Raw genomic sequence first — 24,484 nt, 5'->3', positions numbered from 1 at the left:
ATGGTCAGATTGACTATAAATGTAGAACTTCATTTCATTTCATTTCTGATTATATCTATAGTTTTTTTTTTATAATTGTGGACCTCACTGACATTGGAGTTTGAGTATGATACAAAATGGGGCTATTTTACAGTTAATGGTCTCGTGTTTTTTGTATAGCAAATGTTTGCAGATCTAGATCCATTTCGTCTTAGCATATAAGCTGAGGCCCCACTCCTCAGAGTTGCCATTACTTTTATCGTCTTACTTTTTTTGACATTTTTCTTTGATTTACAACTTACATCAAGTTTATAAACCAGTCAATGGAAATTTTTAGGTGAAGAATGTAAAATACACTAAACTTGTCACTTAATGTAATTCACATGAAAAATATCGACAAAAAGCAAACTTGCATTAAATAAGTTTAGTTTTTGGATGTTATAACACTTTTTAACCCTTTTAAAAAATTTACACCATTATACCCGATCATTAAACTTGAATCTATTTAGATCCATTCGGCGAATGAAAAAGCTGTAAATCATTACAATCATGCAGAATGATTCTGGAGAAAGATTTGCTCATGTTCATTGACGACGACTTCAAAATTTAAATTGACAAGCTTAATTGGTTTGATCCATCCAGTATCTTATATTTTTCAAACGTGTATTACAAGTCAGTACGATTGATAGATGATATTATGACTGGGAAATGTCAGGCATCGTTTAATCTATCAAGTGGAGGAACTTTTCTATTTAGAATTCAAACTTTTAAATCTTTAATGCAAGAAATATTCACATCCATAAATGACAGTTTTCATTTTATATCAAATTACCTCACCATACATACTCAAAACCAAGCAGTTGCAAATGTTTCCAGATAGATTATTTACAAACATTTTTGTACCTAACTAACGGTCTTCATATCATGCATTAAAAAGAACTTTTGAACAATTTCCCAAAAAGTTAACCAGATACATAAATATCAGTGATGTGCTTGTCCGTGGTAAATTTGATACCCTTCATCAACTCCATTTATCTAAATATTTTGTTTTTCTTCAGTATAATATATTCTATTTAAATTATATTTGCTGAATGCCCTGGACTCACTCGCTCACTCGACTCACCCCGGTCGGTGTTTCTGTAGGAGAGTATCTATACCCTTTTTATTTATTACATATAATTTCAAATTGTTTAATTTTTTACGTATAGGCCTACTGTGTATAATATTGGCACACTATAGGTAAAGCTCTTGTGATATTAAAGGGAAATAACTACAAACATGTTCAGTTTAATTTGGCTTCAGAAAATTGTAATTTTTCAAAGACTACCACACTAAACAAATACCGAGGCCCTATCAGTCAAATGAAAGAGACCTTAGTTATCATAATTTTGCCATGGAGCAAGTCTGTGAGTCAATGGCTTCGAACAGTGATTTTAAAATGAAAATGAAATGAATAGAGTTTTACGCCCTACTTTTCTGCACCATGTAGGATAATGAAGACGGGCAACGCCATGCAGAGTGCGATGAGGGAAATTTTGTCAGGACAGCTGCATTAGCCTGCTCTTTTCCAACTGTCGAGGGATCTTTAACGTGCACAGCCTGTAGCACACGGAGCCGCGGTTTATTGTCCCATGAACGACTAGACGCTTTTTCCAAGTCAGCCCCTCACTGACTGGGGGAAACGAACAGTGATTTGAAATAAGATTGTTACAAATAAAAATTCAACATAGCAAAGTCTGTCAAAGCCATAGTCAGATTCACAGTTTAAGCATGCTTAATTAATTATTAGGTCTATTACATGCCTTAATAATTAGTGTGCTATAGAGCTTTAAACATTGCTCTGGGGTTATATCTTATTTTATGATTCGTTAGGATACATTGAGGTGCTTAGACAGTCCATTGGAGGGTTTTGTTATTTTGTTCGAAATTAAGTTTTGTATATTATATATACATGTAATATTGAAATTAATGATCTTTATTATGTAATTATATCTATTCAAAACGAAAAATAGGGGGAATTGTTTTTCAAAAAAGGAAATTATTGAGATTTAATTATTAGCATCATGACATTAAGAAGTACTCCTTTCAAAATGGCTGCCTCCTTAGGCCGAATTCGACACCTTTGCATAAAACATTGTGTGGCACGATCTTTGAGTGCCAATTTGAAGGATAGTCATGTATTTTTATGTAGCAGAGTATGTTTTTTTCTTATGGTCATGGTTGTAATAATTCCTGACGGGTCTATTACAATATATTATATCGCAGAAACTGTTCTTTGTGTCTGTAATTTACAAACTCCAACCGATCATGTTTTCCAAACTGACAGTGGTTCTCCCCCTTTTTTTTAATTTCATGATGTTGATCACATATGATCCAGGAGCTGACATTGTTCTGATATTCCGCCATTCTAGTTATCTGTTAATGTTGCTCTTTTTGAATTTCTGTGTCCAGTTTGCTCATGCAATAATGGATTGGTCAGTTAGCCTATATAATCAATTGGCCTTTCACAATCATAGGACTGACATGGCCAAATTAGTCCCACAAAATATATTACTATCTTAATTTCTTGATATTGTTTTTTTTGTTCTAGAAGGGTTTCTACACGTGTAGTCAAGTATGGTCTGGGGATGTGGAAAACAAGCCAGTTAAAGCAGAAAAGATCAGCAAAGCAATGAAGAGTTATATGGAAAGAGCAAAAGCATATAGTTAGTATCATTAGCCTTATTTGATAATTTTTAATTAAAACTTTTTTTTACTTATATATGATTAATTTACTTGAGTACCAGTCAATTCGTCTTCATGTGAACTTGTCAACATAATTTTCTGAGTCGAGTCTTTGACAAAAATATGATTGGCAAAGTGTTTTCATATACAAGACCTACCTTCATTATAAAAGAGTTCTGATCAAGAGGAGACAATAAAATTACACGATTAAATTAGGATCAATTTGATTTCACTTTTTTAATGATAGCTTGACTAATTAATATGTATATGATTACGTCTATACTTACAAACCTGAAGGGTGAAAAAGGGTGATTAATTGAATGATTGCTCACAACCGAGAGATATTTCCGATCATTTGATGGGTATTAAATGCCCTTGTAATATGATAATTGTGTTGGTTTTATTTTTATCTTCTATAAGAAAATATCTCTTATAAAGCCTTTTACCCACATATGGTATCTTATAGTCATTCATAATGTTGTTTGTTTGAAATAGATGACTTTATGCAGAATGAAATAGAAGAATATGAACTTGGTAAAAGACATTTGGCTAATATTATGGGGGAAGATCCAGATAATTTTACACAGGCAGATGTTGATGTAAGTCTCCAACCTTTAAAGTTTTGTACTGTGAAATAACATTTCATGCTGGGTACCTGTCAAAACCATGTTATAGATATGAGCTCTACTATATAATGGAAATCATCTCATTGTTTCTTGTTTGTATATTTTTTATTTTGTTTACAGAAAGCAATAGCCTACTTACTTCCTTCAGGTTTATTTGATAAGAAAGCCAGACCAATTTTTAAGGTAAGCTTTTTGTTTTGTCATTATATAATGTCATAATCATACTATTCATGCCTATACATATATATACATGATTTCATTGTATGATATTTCAGCAAGTGTATGATATTAACTGAACTATAAATAAGTTTCACTGAATCATTCATGATGTTCTCACTATATCATTTTATTTGATGTCTTTGTTTTCAGCATCCCTATGAGATATTTCCTGCAAGGAGAGGTGAGCCATTTTTAGAATATTATATAATTATATGGTTCTTACAGGTCATTCAAATCCTTGAATGCAGTTGTCTACCATTCAATGTGCTTGGCAAACAAAATCAATCTATAATTTTAAAGGTTATCGAGTCTTTAAATTTCTCAAAATTTGCAATATTGAACTGTTCTATGATCATGAAGTAAAAAGTTTTTTTTTTTCAAATTGATCATATGATGAATTTTGCAATGGAATTTCAGCTTCCCAGTTTGGAATGGATGGTAGACCACATCATTATTTGTTTTATACAGGCAAACCTCAGTTCTTTGAAATTTTACATGTAAGTTATATATGATCATCCTTATAATTTTTCTCTTAAAACTGAATCTAGCTCAATATAGTGCAGCTGATTCTTCTATCCTTCTTCTTGTCAACAAAAATATTAGTCGTGGATTTTGGAGGAACCCCTCAATTTTTGGATTCTGAAATGATATCTTGCTATTGTTGATCTTAACTGTTAGGAATATTTATGTTTTTATAGAATATTTCTGCCAAACATACAGAGTTAACTGAAGTAGAAATGACAGAGAGAGGAAAGGTAACAGAGAAAAAGTTGTAAGTTTTAATCCTGGCATTTATTTATTGCAATTTATTCTTATAGATATTTTAGACCTCTTAGCCCTGGATGTTGATTTAATGCCATTGTCAAAATACATTATAATTACCTCTGTTTATTTATTTGTTTAGAAATCCAGCCAGATTTCAGAAATTAACTAAAACTGCCCTTGAGACTTTAACTAATGAAACAATTTCCCCTCAACATGTAAGTTTTACTTTCATTTATATTGTATAATTTATATAAAGCACATATGTTAGGAAGAGGTATTTTTATGGAAATGTTTCTTTCCTATTATATTATTAAAGCCTATAAGTCAACTGAAGCCTATATCAAATATTTGCTTTACCAGCTGAATATCTCAATTTCATACTATAGACCTAAGTACGGTGCCATTTAAAATAATTTTAGAAGTGGTATTTATCTCTACTTTTTAACAGTGTTTTATCTATATTTCAGTATTTAAATTTCTGTATATTAATGGACAGATTGATAACCCATCCACTAGCAAGAAGAGCTGAAGAGTTTATAGTTAAATATTCTAAAAAATTAGATTTAGGTTCACAAGCTGTGCACAGAATAACGGTAAGATTAAACACAATCATGTAACTCAGAGAGTACTGGCTTTTATTTATTGACAAGTTCTTATTGCTTGTCCTAAGCTCAACTGATTTTGTCTAATAAGGTAGTAGATATATTTTAATGTTATAGGTTTAGTCCCTGGGTGTCTTTTCTAAGTGAGACCAATGCATTGGACAGAAGGCCATACTCACAACAACTGACAATAAATTATTAACATTTTTGTATTCAAAACATTATGCTGATGAGCTTTGCAGTTGCAAAAGCTATTTATTATCTCTGCAATTCTTTAAATTCCTCTTTCAATTTTCTAGCCAGAAAAAGATGAAAATGGTAGAGAATATATAAGAGCTGATGGTAATACTGTGTTGTTGTTATAGATACATTTAAATTGTTTAGTTAAAAGATAAAGATGAGCCATGCCACACAGTGTGCAGTAATTGTCTTATAGAGTGTCACAATCTCTCGATTAACTATGTCTGCCTTTTTCACTTCAGACCTGATTTGGATCACTGACAGGTGGAAACCAGGCATGTTATGAACTTACAATTTCATATAAATCTAAACCAGTCTGCTTTGTGTATTACAGGTAAAAGGAAATCATCACGAGCTACTGTTACAGTATATGATCAAGGTCAAGGTGATATCTCAGTTAATGGTCAAGATTTAACATATTTTTCTTCCATGCAAGACCGGTTAGTATTGAAAAAAACATTCATTAGTTCTGATTATATGCAGCTGAGCTAGCCCTTTAGTTTGGCTCTATGGCATGATCTTCTCCTGGCATCTAAGCATATTTTATATATTTAGTGCCAGTTTCTCTAAAATGTTAAGTTTAGATGATTTTAGTTTTCTTATTATCTGATTTTGACAATAACTAAAATTTGGTTCAAGTCCTCCCTTTTAACCCAGATCTTGTCAAAATTTCCAGAGTAGCATAACAAGCTAGGTTCTTCAACCTACAGTGTGTAATGATAAGAAATTTTGTCATCTTTTTATGCCCCCTTCCCTTTCTAGCACTCTAGCTCTTACTATTTAGTATTTATTCTTAAAAATGAATTTAACAGCGCCAAGATATATATACTGTAGATCATGACATAGGCTCGTGCTTTTTTTCACCCTATAAACACCAAGCAATGAATTGTAAACACCAGTGAAGTGCAATCCATGGATGTATTTTTGTTTTAGAAACCAGTTATTGTTTCCATTACAAGTGGTAGATAAAATTGGTCAGGTTGATATAAGTTGTCAAGTAAAAGATGGTGGTCTAGCTGGACAGGCTGGTGCTATTAGAATAGCCTTGGCTAAGGCACTGTGTAGTTTTGTATCTGATGAAGACATTGGAAAACTTAGATTAGGTAATTTATATTTTTGAATAGATATCACTTGAGATTACATTTGGCAAAGATTCATGTTTCTTACTCTATCATTAGAATCATAAAGCTTCTATGAAAAGTCCAGGTCTGCAATGCTGTTTGGGTTATTTTGATCTTCAGATTTGATTTAAATCAGCAGAAATTCTGAGTTCAAAAAATATTGCTGTTTGCTGACATATAACATAACCAGTAAAATTGTTGTTTCTTTCAGCTGGTTTATTGACACCTGATCCAAGAACTAAAGAAAGAAAGAAAACTAGTCAACCTAAAGCTAGGAAAAAGGTTCCATGGTAAGTAGACCATACTACATTAACTTTTTAGAAACAGATTTAGTCATGTACAAATACAAAGATGACAGAACTATGCTTGAGATTATTCTAGAAGGTGTGCCTGACTGACCTGTAGCTATATTACTGTCAAATTCTGTTATTGCCATACTTACCAATATTTGAACACAAATCGAGCTTAAACTCAGACATAATTTCATGGAGTATAAAGTAATAACTAACTAAATGGTTTTATTATAGGAAAAGAAGATAAATGGATCTGTAGTTGTTTTAAAGGAATCTGCCATACATCACTATCTAATGATTGAAGAATACGTGTAATGGAATGAGAGGTGAAAGTTGGGGAAAATATCTCTAGATAAATGTATATTTGAAGGGAATTATAGATATATTAAACAATGAGACAGACTAGTTAAAAATGAACTCATTAAGGAAAGTGATTGTGAAAGAAGTGTGTTAAAATACCAAATAAAGAAAGACAGTTTTATTCCCACTGATTTTTATTTTGTTCACGGAAAAAAGAAATTATAAATGAAAAATTTTGATTTAATGACAAGTTATTGTCATGGGGTTTAATAATACACCCGGCGAGTCCAATTGTTGGGAAATTTAATAGTAGTTTGACGCCGATTTGTTTTAGATTGTTTCCCTTTAATTGCTATTGCTAAACTAAATAACTTTCGTTCCATACTTAATCCATCACGATCAAATACCAATTGAATTATTGAAAGTTTACTCCTGTTTTGTAGAATATCCGTTCGGATTATTTTACTTTCTGTCGTCTTCTCGTACCTATTTACCTCAACAGGTAGGGGTCAAAGGTCAGGTCATTATTGGACCAATCCAATTAGTTTTTAATAATGTCAATATCCATATAAGGAAATGTTGATATACAATAGAATGTCAATATAAACTTGAATTGAATCAATATTATCTGCCCCTGACCTACATTAACGTGTATTTTAATATCATATATGGTCTTAATAAGGGATTTCGTTCTTGTATCAGTGCTTTCCATATATGGTTTGAGACTTCTCGAACTAATGAATTTTGTAACAGTCGTATGACTAAATTCTATTCATAGATATCATTCTTTATATATATTGAAAATACATCAATTTCCACCAATATTGTCTGCATTACCACAGTGAAGGGATTTCTGTTATACAGAACTAGTCATATACAAGTTAAAACATATGGTAAGTATGTGTAAATTCTAACTATTATGATGGTTTTGTTTGATGTATATGCCATTCGAAATTTATGTAGTCAAAAATATACGATGACGATGTATTGAGGCTGTCTCAGCTACTATAGCCTCTGACTGGCTGTTAGCAGACGTCTGATAGCTATTCCCTTACAAGCACTCTGTACCTGAAAATCATCAAATCTCCAATATGTGCATATCAGTCATAATATTAAGTAGAATATGGTTTTCATCTTATATTTCGCGCGACTTTATCTTGATGACTGCCAAAATTGCCATCTGATAAGATCATTGGTGAAATTGCGTCACGTGATTAACTCTTGCGCCAAGTGGGATTTTCTCCAACTATGTACTCGGAATCTTATGTTACTACTCAATGTCGCTTATATTGGCATCCACGTTATACATTCATCAAATCTACAACCTGTAGCCTTTAATCTTAGCTGTTTTATTCTCTTGGGCAAAATAAAGCTTCAATGTTGAAAACACATTTCAATTTTTTTAGTTTTAGACACCAACTATGGCTTTCCATTCACAAAGAAAGAATCCTTATGAAAGTTTCTTAAAGTTTAGAGAACAAGAAGATGGGGACATCACGAAATTATTTGACAGTTTTTACAAAGCTGATAGTTTTCAACAGATAAAAGACTGTTTTGATGCCATGTGTAAATATTTAGAAGTAGATCCCAATGATCACTGTAACTTTTATTCCAATATCAAAAATAAACTGAACGTATGGAGAGCTAAGGCATTTTTTGCTAAATTAGATGTCAAGAGAGCCCAGTATGTTTATGAGAGTGACGAAGTCGGCAAAGACATAAAGGTAATATTCTTCGCCTCGGATTCCCTTTGCGGAATTTAGAGTGTACTTTCCTTATCCAGAAAGTCGGAAAATGCATTTAACGCAATTTTGGACGTAAAAGTAAAACCAAATTTCAAAACTGGACTCAGATATTTGCCAACATAGAAGTCCGATTGTCGAATACATGTGTAGAAAAATATCGAGGCACCTATCTGTGCCTCGCATATCCAACGATGGTGGTCAGAAAAGGGGCTTTTAATTTCACCATTATTTTCCAGGCATTAGTAATTGGTGGCGGACCTTGTGGACTACGAGCAGCAATAGAAATAGCTTTACTAGGTGGTAAGTGTATAGTGTTAGAAAAGAGAAGTGAAACGACGAGAAATAACGTTCTAGCGTTATGGCCGTATGTAGTAGAAGACTTGAAAGGTATTGGTGCCAAAGATTTCTTTCCTGGTTTTTGTGTTGGTGGAAAAGATCATATCAGTAAGTATGTTTGATTTTCTTCTCATGTAGCCCGACGAATCGGGCAACACCAGTTCCTTGGACGTAATAATATACGGAAGGGATACCGTCAAACGTTTCATTTTACTATCATTTTGTGCCAAACCAGACAGAAGTCAAACGTCCATGGTTAATAGTTGAAAAACAATTACTTTGTTAAGTAAAATATATGATAGATGATTTTTTTTTGTAATTTGGGAATTATTTTTCTCTATGATTTTGAATATTTTTCTCTGTATCTAGGTATACGTCAATTACAGTGTGTTTTGATGAAAACTGCTCTATTATTGGGTGTAGAGATACATATTGATGCAGAATATAAAGATTTAGTTGAACCACCAGACGATCAATCTTCAGGTAAGCTTTTAGCTTAAATAGCTGCAAATATGACTTTTTGATCTATAGTGTACCATCGTTCCCATTTCCCGTCTGACGTCTTTAGTTCCTGTAATTTCAGAACAAATGACCAGATTATCTAATGGTGCAAATATCAGTTTTAAGTAGCTGCAAGACACTTAAGAAAACCTCTTTTGTGTCTCTTAATGACAACATTGATTCAATGACCACAGTTAACAAAATATGCTTTACACATATATATGAAAAAAGTTATATACATGCCACATGGTATACTTAGGCCTATGTATTTGTAGGAATGGGTTGGAGATGTCTGGTAGAACCTAGTAGTCATTCAGTCTCGAACTACCAGTTTAATACTGTTATTGGTGCTGATGGTAAACGGCATGGTCTCTCAGGTAAGGTTCTTGTAATAAATCTTTTGGAATTACTTGAGACAATTCTTTTTCAGCAAATTGAACAACTTTTTCCGGAACACTAGTGACATGCAGTACCAAACAGGAAGAAATTTTGCAGTTTTCGAGAATTGTCTGGATTCCAACTAGCAGTATTTTAAAAAGGCGTGCCAATTTTCTAAATTGACTCGTTTCAGGCTTTAAATGGAATGAATTTCGTGGAAAACTCGCCATAGCTATAACAGCTAACTTTATAAACAGAAAAACCCGGTCTGATTCTATGGTACCCGAGATTTGTGGGTTGTCTTATATCTATGATCAACAATTCTTTAAAGACATCAAATCAAAAACTGATACAGATCTAGAGAATATAGTATATTATAAAGCCTCTACACATTATTTTGTATTTACTGCTAAGAAAGAAAGTTTATTACTTAAAGGTGTATTGAAACAGGTATGTGTTCTTATACAGTTTCTGTCCGTCTTCTTCTGGGGCAATGTAAGGCTCTATTTGAATTCATTTGATCGGAGGCCGCGGTGACCTAATGGATTGGACGATTGCTCGTGAACTTGAAGTTCAAGGGTTCAATCCTGGCATATGTGGAGACTATACTTTTTGGTTTTTCTGTATGATTTCCAAATGTTAGTGATGCATGTCAGTGGTGCTGACATGGAAAAGCCAACAGGCAAAGCACGTTAAAGATGGAAAAGAGTAGACGAACAGGAAAGAAACTAGACTATGATCCATATTTTGATTAATACCTTATTCTTAGGTTTTACATTTGCATTTAACCTTTCTTTAAGTTGTTCTTTTTTGTTATAGGATTATGGTAGTCCAAGTGAATTATTATCCAAAGACAATGTGAACCGAGAGAATTTAATAGCGTTCGCTAGAGAAATAGCAGATAAAGCTACAAGTCATCAAATTAAAAATCTGGAGTTCGCCCTCAATAAAGATAGTAAAGAGGATGTAGCTATGTTTGATTTTACATGTTTATGTAGCGCTCAGTATGCCAGTAGATTTGTAGAGAGAAAGGGTCACCGGTTGTTGGCTAGTATTGTTGGTGACAGTTTACTTGAGGTATTTTTTTAATTCAGTTAACATTTTCGTTGTCTTGTTCATTGTGCTGGTGAATAATGCTTGAAGATTCGATCTGAAACTTGTGACGTTTCCTCATTTGGAATTTCAATCCCGACAGAGGTTACCCATTAAGTCCATCTGTCTTGTATTTAAAGAAGACTGGAACCGCCACTGTCTGAACCCTAAAGCTTTGTTTATTAAGTGATTCGCAATAATAACAGTGGAGAGAGTTGCTAGCATCATAGCAAAATAGGACCACCCCTAAGGAACACCCGTTGTAACTACACTTCTGGGGTTGTCAACTGGGCACTCCTTTTGGAGAGTTTATAGCTCTAGCAATAAGGGACAAACCCACCCCGACGGATCCTCAAGTGAGGTTGTCTATCCCATTTTGAGAGTTGATAACATTGGAAGCTCATTCCATCCAAAATTTATCATGTTTTTCATTAAAGTTATATTTAATATTTTTCAGCCTTTTTGGCCGACGGGAACTGGCGCGGCAATAGGGTTTCTAGGTGTATTTGACAGTATATGGATGATAAAACAATGGTTTAGTGGGCAGTATCAACCATTAGAGGTTCTAGCTGAACGGGAGATGCTATATCAGATATTACCACAGTGTACTGTAAAATCATTATTTAAAGATTATAAACAGTTTTCTATAGATCCCAGTACAAGGTTGGTACTCGAATTTACTACTTGTATGTTGTAAGTAGGTAGAGGCACTGTGCATATTATTGCCTGTGTTAAAACGTTTCACTTTGTCCCTAGCATTGTTGGGACAATTGTTCAACATTCGAAATCAGGGATCGTCATATACTTGATCAGCTTAGTAATTGATAACGATATCACTCTGAGAATGGTTTCGTAATTTCGTTATTTAAGACTTTTGAAAACAGAAAAACTATCACGTGTCAGTGGCGTCATCTTGCAATTAATTGTTTTATTCCATGCGCCAAATGATCTCCAACGCCTTTGCCATTTTTTATTTCAGGTATGTACATTTTAGCACATTACAGAGAATACCAGTTGATAAAGTTAAACATCAATATGATGGGGAAACAGATAGTGTATCAGCTAGGATAACAGACAGAACAATAGATAATAAAGTGGGTGGGGTAATAAATAGGATAATTGGTGGTGCAACAGAAAATGAAACGGATATTATATCTGAAAGCACAACGGCCAGTGAAACAGAAAATAAAGTGGCTATGACACCAGAATGTTTAAGAGATGGCGTTACAGGCAATAAAACAGATATAATAGTAGAAACATTAACTGATACTATAACAAATGGGATAACAGAAAACTCAAATTTACAACCGTCATCGATATCATCCGCAAACTAAAGAGAAAATATGAGAGATTTGATCTGATTTTCAACCATGTTTGATGTGGTCGGGAACGTCATTTACAATGCACAAGAAATGACTGACCTCGCGGTTATAGTGTAAAATATCCGGAATATTATATGGAACAACCTTTCATTGATAATATTACTTGTTATTCAGTCGTAACAATTACAAACACGAACGGGAAAAATACCTCAAATGGTTACATGTGAAGTCAAGGTCTGAAGAGTTGTCATTATTATTATATTATTATTTATTTGTTCATTTTGTTTTACTTAGATTTTTACAATAATAAAGGACTAAAGTAGATCAGTTGTAATATCAGTTAGTGGCGGCGTCTGCCTTCCGAGACTGGGGGCACAAATAGGGGGAAGACCGATTCGATGGAGGGGGTGGGAGGGGGGGGGGGGGGTGGCACTGTATACGCTGAATTCAAAATTCGGCAACCTCCACGGGCATAGATTCATAGTCACAAGAATCTCATGGAGCGTCTGAGAGGGTTCTCCTAAAAATATTCTCTAAAAATACGATTGATTTGGTGCATTCTGGCACATATTTTTATATTTGTCAAAGATAAATAGGGGGTACAATTGGGAGTGAAAACCATTTTTCTAGGGGGGAAAATGCCACTGATATCTACGGCACCAGAAAAGAAGGTTCGCGTGAACTAACGGTCCATATTAACTTGAATCCATCGCAGATATGAGCGAAATGTATGCCCCCATCAAAAATTGATTGACTAACTACAAGCAGCTGATAATTGGATAATTCTGACCGCTTGGGTCGACGATCACATCCAATTTTGCACGAAAAAAGAGAAACAACAACTGATAGCAACAATCGTTGGTGCATTCGTGTATGTCAGATGCCGCGAGCGGCTCACTAATCTGTTCCAGCTGATATCAAATAGAGCTCGATATCACGCATTTCAGTCTTTTCAAAATTTATATTGTAACAATTCCTCTCTGCATGCAGCGAAGTACATCGTGTTAACCTTTGAATTTAATCTTTATTACTCAAATTGATATAAGATAAACGCACGTATTAGTAAAGACAGTCATCCTTAAAGCAAATTTCTTGGGAAACGCACACCTCGTACAAATGTCCTGTTCTTTACAAGTATAAGTAGAACAATATTTATGACCACTTCGCGTCCCTTAAAGAGCCAAGCACCTCTTACAACAAAATTTCGTCTCGAGAAATACACATTATCTCCTTCTATTAGCTTGTAAACTTCAAATTTTACGAAACACCGATCCGTACTGCTTTACCATTGTTACAATCTCAATGGTACCTTAGCCAAAAGTTATAATTCAATAACACCTCTCTTACTTCAAAGGTTATCTTCAGATTTTTAATGATAACGTACACATTATAAATTGTTATTCAAGAGGAGTGGTACAGATTACTTATAATAAATCAAAAGAAACTACTAGAAATGGACAATTTTTACAACAACATACAGTATATAAACTCTCGAGGTTTGATTTGAAATCATTGATACAGATTGATAGATATTTTACTGCTCTAAAGAAACCACCGGATAACCTAATACCTACACCATGAAGACTTGCGTTGCTTTACTTGCTTTGGCTGTTGTTGCTGGTGAGTTTATTTTCCTATTATTTTTGACCTCACTGTGAGATGAATCTTGACCAAATTCTTGAATGATATCAATACTGCAAGGATGTTTCTCCAAATTACAAGGTTTGTGAGATGATAAGATTCAGCAACACCCACTCATTGAATTTTTCAGGGACACTGTCCAGTTGGACATTAGTTGAAAAGTACAACATAGTGGCCAATGTTGGATATTTTCCAAGGAAAATTCTGCACTTCTGTTTTTCATTTTAAATACATAATTGTGTGATCAATGTGTTGTGATAAAGTAACAAGTTTATTTCAGTCTATGCGGCCCCTGACGAATGTTTGAGAGCATGTCAAATGGACTGGAGACCAGTTTGTGCCACGTTCACTAAGACTTATGGTAATGAATGTACAATGAAAGCTGATGCCTGTCGGTAGGTAGTCTAGTTTTTACAGATGTATTGTTTGGCATGATTTTTAATTTGAGCTCGCCTTCAATGTTGCTTACCGCATCGCCATCGTCCGAATATTGCCCACTCTTGCCGTAAAGAACCTTCAAAGGTTTTGGGAGAATGCTTGACCGGCGACTGCCTTTCCTTAAATTCGAGTGTTTTAAACTTTTTTTCTTTGTCCAATAATTTCGTCTTTATGGGGTTTATGAACTATATTAAAGTAGAGAGGGGGTAAATAAATATATTTTCTTTTCAGAATGGCTAAACAAGGATACAGTTTGTTAGGTCAGAAAACAACAGATGGAGAATGCAGCTGTTTAAGAGCCTGTCCATTCATAATGTCTCCAGTCTGTGCTACTGATAATAAAACTTACGATAACGAATGTCTTTTGGATTATGAAAGCTGCAAGTAAGTATTTAAATGATTTACTACATACATTACTATTGTTTTAAATATTGACAATGTTTATATGTAGAATGAAAGCATTCACAGTAGTAAAGAAATGGACGGCTACTTCATCTTTAGATAACTGTTCTATGGATAGTTTTAGCGATATTCTATTGTAAAATCATAGAATATGGTCCAAAGACGAAAAGGCAATTTTCAATGGTATTAGTCTAGGTTTAAAAGTTGGCATAAACAGCAGATTGCAATATATCTCATTTCTTGATTCTAAATATATTTTTTCTCATTTTCAGACAAAATAAATTCTTGGAGAAAGTTAAAGATGGATCTTGTTAATTCAACCAAATATATTATCATTAAATTTCTTCGTAAATTGTAAAATTTCTTTTAACAACTAATAAAAACAATCATTAAACAATAATACAGCTTGTTTTTTCTGTCGAGGGCTCAGATTGCCTTATTCACTAGCATACAATCAAATCAAATTGCTGCATTCACAGCAACTTCCATGAAACAAAACAGTGGGTCATTGCAGTCAAGGTATAAGATACAGACGTAATATCTTGACCAATGTGAAGATGAGCAACGAGCAATAAGGTCTTGTAAGATCAATGTAGGACCTAATTGAAGTAACTGAACAATAGCTGTGGCAATCGCCTGTTTCTATTTATTGCTACATATAGATGAAGAAAGTCATGGAAAGTAGTAGAAATACAATTTCATAGGGAAATTGTCTGATTAACATATATGTTAGAAAACTAGTTGTTCTGTATCCAGACAAATGGTACTGACTGTTCTGTATTCTGACAGTTCTACCAGCTGTTCTGTATTCAGACATTTCTAACTGGCCACTGTATATATATTAAGACGGTACTGGCTGTCCTTTACCTAGACAGTTAGAACTCACTGTTCTGTATGTAAAATCACAAGCTACAGTGTTATTTGTTTATTTACATATCTAAATACACCTTTATTATCTTTTTCTATGGAAACACCAGCGATACTGTGGTGCTTGATCTTTAGTTCCGTCTGATATCTTCTTTCTTTTACTACTTTTATCCTACAATTCACAAACAAGGACTGTCAATCTTGTTTCAATGAATATCGGATCATTGGAGGTCACTAGGTAGCTGGCCTTTATCCCACATGCAAGGTGCTCACTTGTAAGCCAAATAAACAATTCAGGGAAGGTACAATGTATTAAGTCTTGGTGATTGCCTAACTGAGGGGTTATATGGCATTATACAGCTTGCGACCTTTTAGGCTAAAGATAAAGAACCTTATTTCCTATATTTCAGTAGATTTCCGAAATACAATGATAAAGGCACTTACTTCCCTTTAACTATAATCTGATACCATGAACATTTCCAGCTATAATCTTACAACATTTACATAAATATGAATATGGTAACCAGACCGATTATATGCAGTAGACATACAAATATCACAAGCTTTGTCTCTTGTCAAAATACCAGACATTACAAAGCCCAATAATAAATAGTTCTAATTAAATACTTACTAATAAATGTCGACTAATTTCCATCTTCTCAGAGATAATTCTTAATTCCTTTTCTCTGCCAATTCTTTTTGACAATTCTTTATATTGCTGTTCTCTTTGGGCTGACATTTTCTATGAATAAATCATCATAATTAATGAATAATAAATCTGATATATTTGACTATTGGAGTGACAAATCAGTTTGAAGGGATATAGTAAGTAATCATAATTGACAGATATTAGACTAAACATGTTTCGTCACAGACCATCAGATAGATATACATAATAGCTTCATGTGAGTCAGATATAGAAAGCAAGCATACTGTGTCATGCAAGCAATTTCCTTTAGCTATGGTTTACAAAATGTGAGTGACTCTCCTGTTATTGCACTTCCCTGTATGAATATGAATTTCTACTTACATTCAGTGATCTATCATCAATATTCTTTGCTAAATCTTGTTGGGCTAACATTTTAGATGTTGGTCTATTATAAACTCTCTTCATTAATGATGGGTGGGTATCAAAATGTTGGGCAGCATCAAAATTCTTTGCTATAAGCACAAAAATGGAATATTCTCTATTAAAGTTTAAACATTATCATATATACAGATTTGAATATAAATCATTTCTTTTCTCAAATTTACATTTATGATTTGAATATGGAAATCATATGAATTTGAAAGGCTGTTTCAAAAAATATCAAGTAGACAAAAATTATTTAAACACATTCAACCAATCGAAACAAATATCTATGAATTTCTGCTTTAAATTACCTTTAATGACTACAGATTAAAGCTAAACAAACACTTTTCATTCTTACAGTATACTTGTAAGAATTAAACGAGCTTACAAAAATGAAATATTACCTTCTTTTTTACTATCAACAAATATAATATGTTTATTCTGAGGTTCTTGAGAGCTATCTATCACATGTAATGATGATTTTAATTTCTCAATTTTCTGAAAAAGGGATAAATAAAAATACACTTAACAAATATTCTATAATAACAATTTTCCCTGAGTATCAATTAAATTTATAATCTGAGGGCTGAGTTGATTAGCATGAATGTATTCAAGTTTAAATATGACCATATGTGTAATAGAAGTTTTTTTTGTACAATTTGTTTTAATTTTACCTTCAATTCTTTAGATCTCATCAAATTAACATAATTTATATCTTGTGATTCCATAATCTTAACTTGGGTGTCTGTAAATTCTGGTTCTTCACTTTCTTTGGCCTGGTGCTGTCCATCCTGTCAAATAAATATACTAACAATACAGACATTGAGCTTCTTATTTCAGAACCATTATATATATATATAGATAGGGTTATACACATTACAGAACCAAATGTACAGGACAATTGAAGAAACCAAACATATTTTGCAAAATTAGAGAATGATGTGTCCAAGTATGCCTAATTTACTAGATAAAATACACAGCATTATATGCATTTTACTGTACGAAGTACACTCATGATCAAAATGTTTTGCAAGAAACCAATAGTGAATACAATAGCACAGGTGAACAGTAATTTAAACAGGCTTAATAGCCTTATCTCACCACTTTTCTTGTTTTAACCATGTTAAAATAATATTCATCAGGATTACGATTTTCAGCTTTACGTCGTAAATACTTAATGGTTGCATCTTTTCTGTGTTGTTCTCTGAAAGTAAAAGATTAAGCAACAAGTTAAGCAACAAGTTAAGCTCCAATTCATCACAGACCTTTGAGTTATTGTAGTAAAATTACAATATCATTACTTACTGTGCTCTTTTCTTGTAATCTTTTTTCTTTTCTAAAGGCCCTAGCCACTTTCTTGATTCAAGCTAAAAAGAAAAAACAAAACACATTCGGTTAATATCAATGAGTTAATGCTTATTTGGTAGTTAGTAAATGATTCATAATGAATCAAATTAACAAAAAGACAAACATAGCTTATAAAAACATAAAACTAGTCTATGACGCTTCAAGATAAGTTAGATAGATGAAGCTCTTTCCAAAGAAAGGTTCAACAATGAATTCAACACTTACCTGGCTTCTCTCGCGATGTTGCTTGCTTTTAGCTTTGCTGACTTTCTTCCAGGAAGACATTTTGTAGTAATTCTTTTGGGCTGAATCTAATAAAACAGATCAAATGTGTGAAAAGTAAGTATTTTCTATTTCACATGTTTGTTTTTATGTACTATCTAAATTTATCTTTAACATTAGAGACCACACAAAGGGAGACTAGTCTTGATACTCTTTGTGCGACTAATTACCGAAATGTATCTTGACGTACAAAGATGTAAACGAATATTCTCAAACTCTCATGAATAATTTTCGAACAGGACGGATCATAAGAATTGGTATTTAGTATGAATAATATAACCCAGTTAACGAGGGACAAGTGGTTCCAATTTCATCAAAGTTTGTTCAGCCTCATAGGTATTAAAATTTGTTTACATCTTCAGACTGTGGGTGCAGTCATTCAGGTGATTCAGTTAACGTTGTTGGAAATCATTTGATTTGAAGCCAACATAGCCTAGCCTAAGAAATTAAGTTTTTTTATGCTCCGACACAAAATATAAGTGGTGGTGTAATTTTACAAAAACACAAAAATTCTTTTCAACATCAATCAATCAATCTAAGACTATCGAATTAGTGTGTGAAACATAACCATGCTTTGGTCGCTTATTCGAATAACGTGCAAGACCTACCAGGTTTACGATGCAAAAACAAAAAAGACAATTTAGAATTTGAGCAAGAGAATGGATCCTGTAAAAATAAACATCATATAAAAATGCAATTGAAACCATCAAAGTTTGAAATTTTCTACTCATAAGAAATAAATGTTGTATTCGATTTTATCATTACACGTTGATTTCTTCAGAATAAATCCTTTTATTAACGTCTAACGTTTCATCAATAACGGTACTTAAAGAATTATAGCGCCAATCAAATAGAATGAAGCCTTACCGCTCATCAGTGGTCAATTACAATGTAACAAGGTAATCTAAGAGAGATTAAGAGATTTACTATAGTGGTATTACATGCTGTCAATATATTGGTTATCAAGGGAAATTTAAGAGATTTCTGGGCACTTACATACGACATCGTTTTGACCTGCGACTACAATTCATTCTACAAACTACTACTCCGTCTCTTTCACAAGACAAATAACAAGAATATTGTTTGCGTCAAGATTTTCTCTAGATTGTCTTTATGGCTTTTACTGCGTGGTTTTGTTACCAGAAATCAACATTAATTGGAAAAGGAAACATCAAAAGCCAGTTGCTATTAGACGTTGGCTCTACGTGGATTAAAGAAGCTATAAAACTCCAAGTTGTAGTATCCTTCAATTATTGCCTAAATCCTCGTCTTGGTTATAAAACCACAGTAGAGCGATATCATTGGCATCATTATAGTCATATTACACCAATATAATAACCTATTTCTTTATATTACTATCATAACTTTAATACTTTACTTCCATAAAAACTGATGATATCTCACTCATAATTTTAACTTCTCTTGCTATGAATTAAAAGTGCGCCTATTTTCGGTTTCTTTCTCTTTTTCTAAAATATCACAAACGACTACAGGCAAGATCAAATCGTTCTTATGTGTAGCACACGAGGTCAGTGATAGACATGCCGTTTGAGACAGATTATTCCCTTTTGACAGAACCTACACCGATTGTGCCTAGGCTTCGTCAGTTGCGTAACTATCAAAGGGACCGGTTGAACCAACCCCACGAGCCCCCACCCCAAAGCCTCCTCCAACTGTACAATTATCAAACTATGCAACAAGCAATATATAAATGAGTGAAATTGCATTCACTACAGAATGAAAATCTTAACAGGCATTAAATTGACATACAGAGGGGTCTCAGAGAGATATATTACGTTTAACGGTGCAACCATATCTAATACACACAAAAATTGGTAATAAACAGTTTATCTTGCTTGATTTTTGTGATCTTCCGAAAAAAAACAAGCACCACATCACAGCTGCCAAGGCTGCTCATATACTTAATTTTATCGTGCCTCTCTTTACTGTCAATCTCCAGACAATATAAAGACATCTGATTTAAAGAACAGCACGCATCTGAAGAATGATGCCATTTAAAGGAGCCGTCAATATGTTCTTGACGTTTTCAGTGGAGAAGAAGGTAGAGTTATTCACCTTGCCTAATCAACCAATAAATATCCAATCAAATGTTCAACTCATGTGAGAAGAAACTAATCAGGTTCGACAACTCTTAACTAGCTAGCCATCAACTCCTGTTTGTTTTGTGTCATTGTTGAAATCATGTAGGCTGCTTTAAAATTATCAGTCTGGCGATATAAGTATTGTTTTATAATCATAAACAGGTCAACTGTCATTACGTTCCAGATTCCTGCAAACGAACACAGTCATGAGTGTTGTTAGATGATCAATCTTTCCTTGGACCAATGTCAGATACTTTCTTGATATTAACTTCGCTGACTAGGGGTCGAAGGTTACCTAATGATGCAGAACGGACTACTGATAAATTTCCTGTTAGACCACCATAATTCTGTCATTACTACTTCTCTTGAAATTGACTTTTGCCTCTGTATTGCAGTGCGCATGTGTAAAATTTCATACAATTTCCGGTTCTAATCAAATCTGAAGTCATCTTTTGTTCGTAGGAAGAAAATTCACATGATTTATCACTTGATTGAATTTGATATAATGACTCTTTCCTTACATCCATCAAGTACCAATTAATCAACGACTGTTCATTGTATTGCAAACTGTGCACTTATCCACTCAATTTCGTCTTTTGGTGTGCAGCTTACGCCAAGTTCCTCTAGGTTTGGTAATATGCAGATGCGGAGAAAAAGCGGGAAAAGATTGAAATATTCGGTCCTCGGTGAACATTTAATTGTGCTCAGGCTTTCTTTGAATCTCCCAGATCTTCAATTAGTGCATTGATATCGATATTTGTGGTGGCCTATACTTCTCCTGTTTTTTCTTTAAAATTTCTAGAATTTACAACCTTCTAAGTAAATCAAGGAGTTGGTCACCGTAAAAGTGTGTTCCGTTATTGAACTCAAAATTTACCCCTAAATGTTTCTAAAAGATTATTAAGAGGAATACTAAGGAATAAGCTTAAGATGCCATGCTTTTCCGTTCATTATAAGATCAAAGCACAAATTTATAATTATAAAGCACACATTTGTCTGATTAGTTTTTAAGCGTCCGTTGACGATAACCAACATTTCTGATATCAGTGTTTATGGTGACTAATCTTATATTCTATTATTCTAGATATATCTGACTGTCATTGTGTCAATGGTTCTAAACGTGGTCACATCATCTCACAGTTTACCATAATATTATTGTGACAAGTGTCTGCTGATATACAGATAATGTTATTAAACTTATTAATAATTCCAAGATACCATCAAGAATCATTTTCTCTATACTTATTTCAGAATTTATTTGACCCATATCTTCATGATAAATAATATTTCTTGAAATCCGGAATTGACACTGTAGGTCTAGTTCCTATCTCCTCGATGACTGTAAGAACAGTTGATGCTATTGAGTCTGTGCTCTGTATTCCCGAACCACAGATAAAATGGTCGTAATTGCATTATTACTACAAATCACATTTCAGACAACAGCAACTTAACGATAGTGGCGCAAGCTAGGAAACAAAATCAACACGACGTTTCAAGTAAGCATATACATATACAGTTGTTTCATTTAAAAACTTTTCTTTATATCATGACAATTATAAAAGTTACTTTAAGAGAACATGTCAATCTATACACAATCTTCCTTTAACGTTACAGTTTTTGAAATATTACAATGAGGGGTGTAAATGCCAACAGAATTTGTGCTCGGGATGTAAAATTTCAAACTTCTCTTTCAATTATTCTTAATTAAATAACAAACAAGAGTTACCTTCCCTTAAATCCATAAATTATCCTATCACTTAAAGGAAAACTACGTCTTAGAATGAACATAAAATTTAAGAATTTCAAACTTGGCCAATAAGAGCATTATATTCATTAGTAGATATACCTGGTGTCATAAATAACATAACAAGATCCTTATATAATCCGATAAATCCCAAAAACTTAGGCATTATCCGTAAATATGCAATTAACTATTGAAAAACGCTTAATATTAATATTAAGCGTTTTGCAATAAATACTTAGTTTTATGAATTTTCCAATTTTCCAGGGATTCTGTTGTACCTTTATGGCACCAGGTAAGTTCACTGATGAATATATATATATTCAAATTGACCATTCTTGAGAACTTTAATATTATGTTCAGTTTAAGACGTAGTATCACTTTATTTTGATAGTTGTTTATAGATCGGGGCCCGCTGACTTGGTTCAACAAGTCTCAGTCTTAGTTTAGCCACTGTGATTTGGTTGAATAAGGTCCACAGGCGTTGACTAATTGGCTGTGATTTTGAATATCATCCTGAATACATTAGGCAGAAAGGAAAAACACAAACTGGATTCTCATCGCCAATTTATGTTCCGAAAAAGTATAAAACTCTTGGTATACTTCTCAGACACTCACAAACAACTGTTTTCCGAAAGCTTTGGCTGAATTGATATAATAGCTTTTATTGTATTCAGGGTCATTTAGACCCAATTATCATATACTAGTGTAGACAACTGATCAAATGATCTCATTACTTTTCAAATTGAAAGAAGATTTATTCATATTGAGAAAAGAAGGTTGTTTTGATTGAGTGAAGTTGATGAAGTTATTGAAAGTTATTGTGAAGGCAAATTAATAGCTGTGATCTACCTGGTCAGTTCGAGTGTATCAATTTCATTAATTATAAATATTTCATTGGTCAAATAACATCACAGTAGATACATAGGAACAAACACATGTCCATAACAAAAATCAGTTGAAAAAACTCATAATGTGTCGCAGCGGGAGCTCAAATCTTGTCTTTTTCTACTGACAAGTCAAAGTCTTATCGCCCTGAAAATCAACTCTTCTGTCTTAAAGTGATGGATGGTGCCAATCACGTGTTCAATTTAAAATGAGGCTGTTTGATAAGGCTGATTAAAGGGGTGATTATTTAACGTTCAGTGTTCCGTGTTCAGTAAAATACGCGCTAGTGGAGTAGGATACTATCTGAATGCTCTGGCCATTTCTTATCTAAAAGATAGAAATCATTCAATGAAATTATTAAACAGCCAACGGTAATGGCCCACTTTAGTAACTTTTGTGATTTGAAGTCATAATAAAAGGGAAGAAATTAGCCTCGAATTCAATGGTAAAAAAATGGAGTCACAATAGAGAGAAATTGGAGTCTACGTCAGAGGTGTTTATCATCACCATCTACAAATCCTATCAGTTCTAAATCACTGGGTTTTTATATAAAATACAATAAATTACGATTAACCTAATCTGGGTTATCATTAAAGCGAGGTTCATTGTTGAGGTTCATAAGAGATTCGTTGACCATTAGGCCTGCTTCGTGGTTCTTAGTTTTTGAAAGTAGTCCATCTATACATGATGGGATCTGTTAATGCTAAAGGCAGCGCTAAAGTTTTGCCAAACGTTGGCCTTTTTATGATATCCATAGTCATATTTGAAAGGGATTGATGGCCATTTTTTTATTTTAGTTTTGCATATTACGTTTTTCAACTTCAAATGGACAGAAATATTATAATTCATTATGAGAACCATTCCCATCCCATTCAGAATATTGGAGTACAAACGATTCAGTGTTGTTGAAAGGAAGTATGTACCCTACAAAAAAGATCGTAGTCCCTGAATGAGTCAAGCTCATGATTGGACATTTGAGTGGCCTAGTTTGATATTATTAAATGATTCGAGCACAGTTATAATGAAATGGATGCTTTAAGAGTACTAGTCCAATAAAACGGTTATTACTCGATATTGCTACTTGATGTTGAAGAGCATCTCTAATGAAAAGGGAAGCAATTTTCTATGGTCTATAGACTTTTGATAATGGCGGAAAAATATGCGTCAACACGAGCGGTTCCATGTTTAATAAGGCAAAGAAATCTTTATCTGGAAACGAGAAAAATGGTGGCGTGAGTTTTATTATTGACCAGACTATTGGGCTGATTAAATGATGCCACTGATTTGTTTAAAGTTTCGATACAGAGTAAAGAAGTCACAGACGCCCGCACATTTCTTGTGAATAGATAAATTTCATTTTCGCACTTTTCTTTGATTATTACTGGCAAGTTGTCTTTGTTTTACTATTTTTCTCTGGCAAATAGAGTCAATTGAATAGAAAGAACATCTTATTAACGACAT

The 24,484-nt window shown here is 33.4% G+C and overlaps 4 protein-coding genes across 4 annotated transcripts; 3 read left to right on the top strand and 1 right to left on the bottom strand.

The window, feature by feature from the left end:
* Nucleotides 1–2,067: 2,067 nt before the first annotated feature.
* LOTGIDRAFT_183373 (hypothetical protein) lies at nucleotides 2,068–7,055 on the top strand (the record flags this gene model as incomplete). The annotated part of the gene is made up of 14 exons (XM_009062101.1): nucleotides 2,068–2,174; nucleotides 2,570–2,684; nucleotides 3,199–3,302; nucleotides 3,450–3,512; nucleotides 3,699–3,729; nucleotides 3,966–4,045; nucleotides 4,247–4,320; nucleotides 4,453–4,528; nucleotides 4,781–4,906; nucleotides 5,215–5,257; nucleotides 5,490–5,595; nucleotides 6,089–6,258; nucleotides 6,488–6,566; nucleotides 6,804–7,055. Coding segments are annotated over 14 exons (1,187 nt in total), but the record flags the coding sequence as incomplete, so codon positions are not given.
* Nucleotides 7,056–8,290: 1,235 nt separating this feature from the next.
* Nucleotides 8,291–11,618, top strand: LOTGIDRAFT_106467 (hypothetical protein; the record flags this gene model as incomplete). The annotated part of the gene is made up of 7 exons (XM_009062100.1): nucleotides 8,291–8,593; nucleotides 8,851–9,058; nucleotides 9,320–9,433; nucleotides 9,727–9,828; nucleotides 10,023–10,279; nucleotides 10,649–10,906; nucleotides 11,379–11,618. 7 exons carry the CDS (start codon nucleotides 8,291–8,293, stop codon nucleotides 11,616–11,618), a joined length of 1,482 nt encoding a protein of 493 aa, XP_009060348.1.
* A 2,145-nt stretch (nucleotides 11,619–13,763) lies between these two features.
* Nucleotides 13,764–15,128, top strand: LOTGIDRAFT_229181 (hypothetical protein). Its single transcript, XM_009062099.1, has 4 exons — nucleotides 13,764–13,863; nucleotides 14,165–14,279; nucleotides 14,554–14,706; nucleotides 14,997–15,128. The coding sequence occupies exons 1-4, from the start codon at nucleotides 13,821–13,823 to the stop codon at nucleotides 15,037–15,039; spliced, it is 354 nt and encodes a 117-aa protein (XP_009060347.1). The 5' UTR covers nucleotides 13,764–13,820; the 3' UTR covers nucleotides 15,040–15,128.
* A 507-nt stretch (nucleotides 15,129–15,635) lies between these two features.
* Nucleotides 15,636–18,382, bottom strand: LOTGIDRAFT_183370 (hypothetical protein). Its single transcript, XM_009062098.1, has 8 exons — nucleotides 18,236–18,382; nucleotides 17,969–18,030; nucleotides 17,765–17,867; nucleotides 17,338–17,454; nucleotides 17,068–17,161; nucleotides 16,622–16,752; nucleotides 16,223–16,333; nucleotides 15,636–15,763 (listed from the first exon to the last, which is right to left on the bottom strand). The coding sequence occupies exons 1-8, from the start codon at nucleotides 18,293–18,295 to the stop codon at nucleotides 15,677–15,679; spliced, it is 765 nt and encodes a 254-aa protein (XP_009060346.1). The 5' UTR covers nucleotides 18,296–18,382; the 3' UTR covers nucleotides 15,636–15,676.
* Between the last annotated feature and the right edge of the window lie 6,102 nt (nucleotides 18,383–24,484).

The sequence above is a fragment of the Lottia gigantea genome, assembly GCF_000327385.1.
Source record: "Lottia gigantea unplaced genomic scaffold LOTGIsca_5, whole genome shotgun sequence".
Taxonomy (NCBI): Eukaryota; Metazoa; Mollusca; class Gastropoda; family Lottiidae; genus Lottia; species Lottia gigantea.
This window is presented reverse-complemented; position numbering and strand designations above follow the sequence as displayed.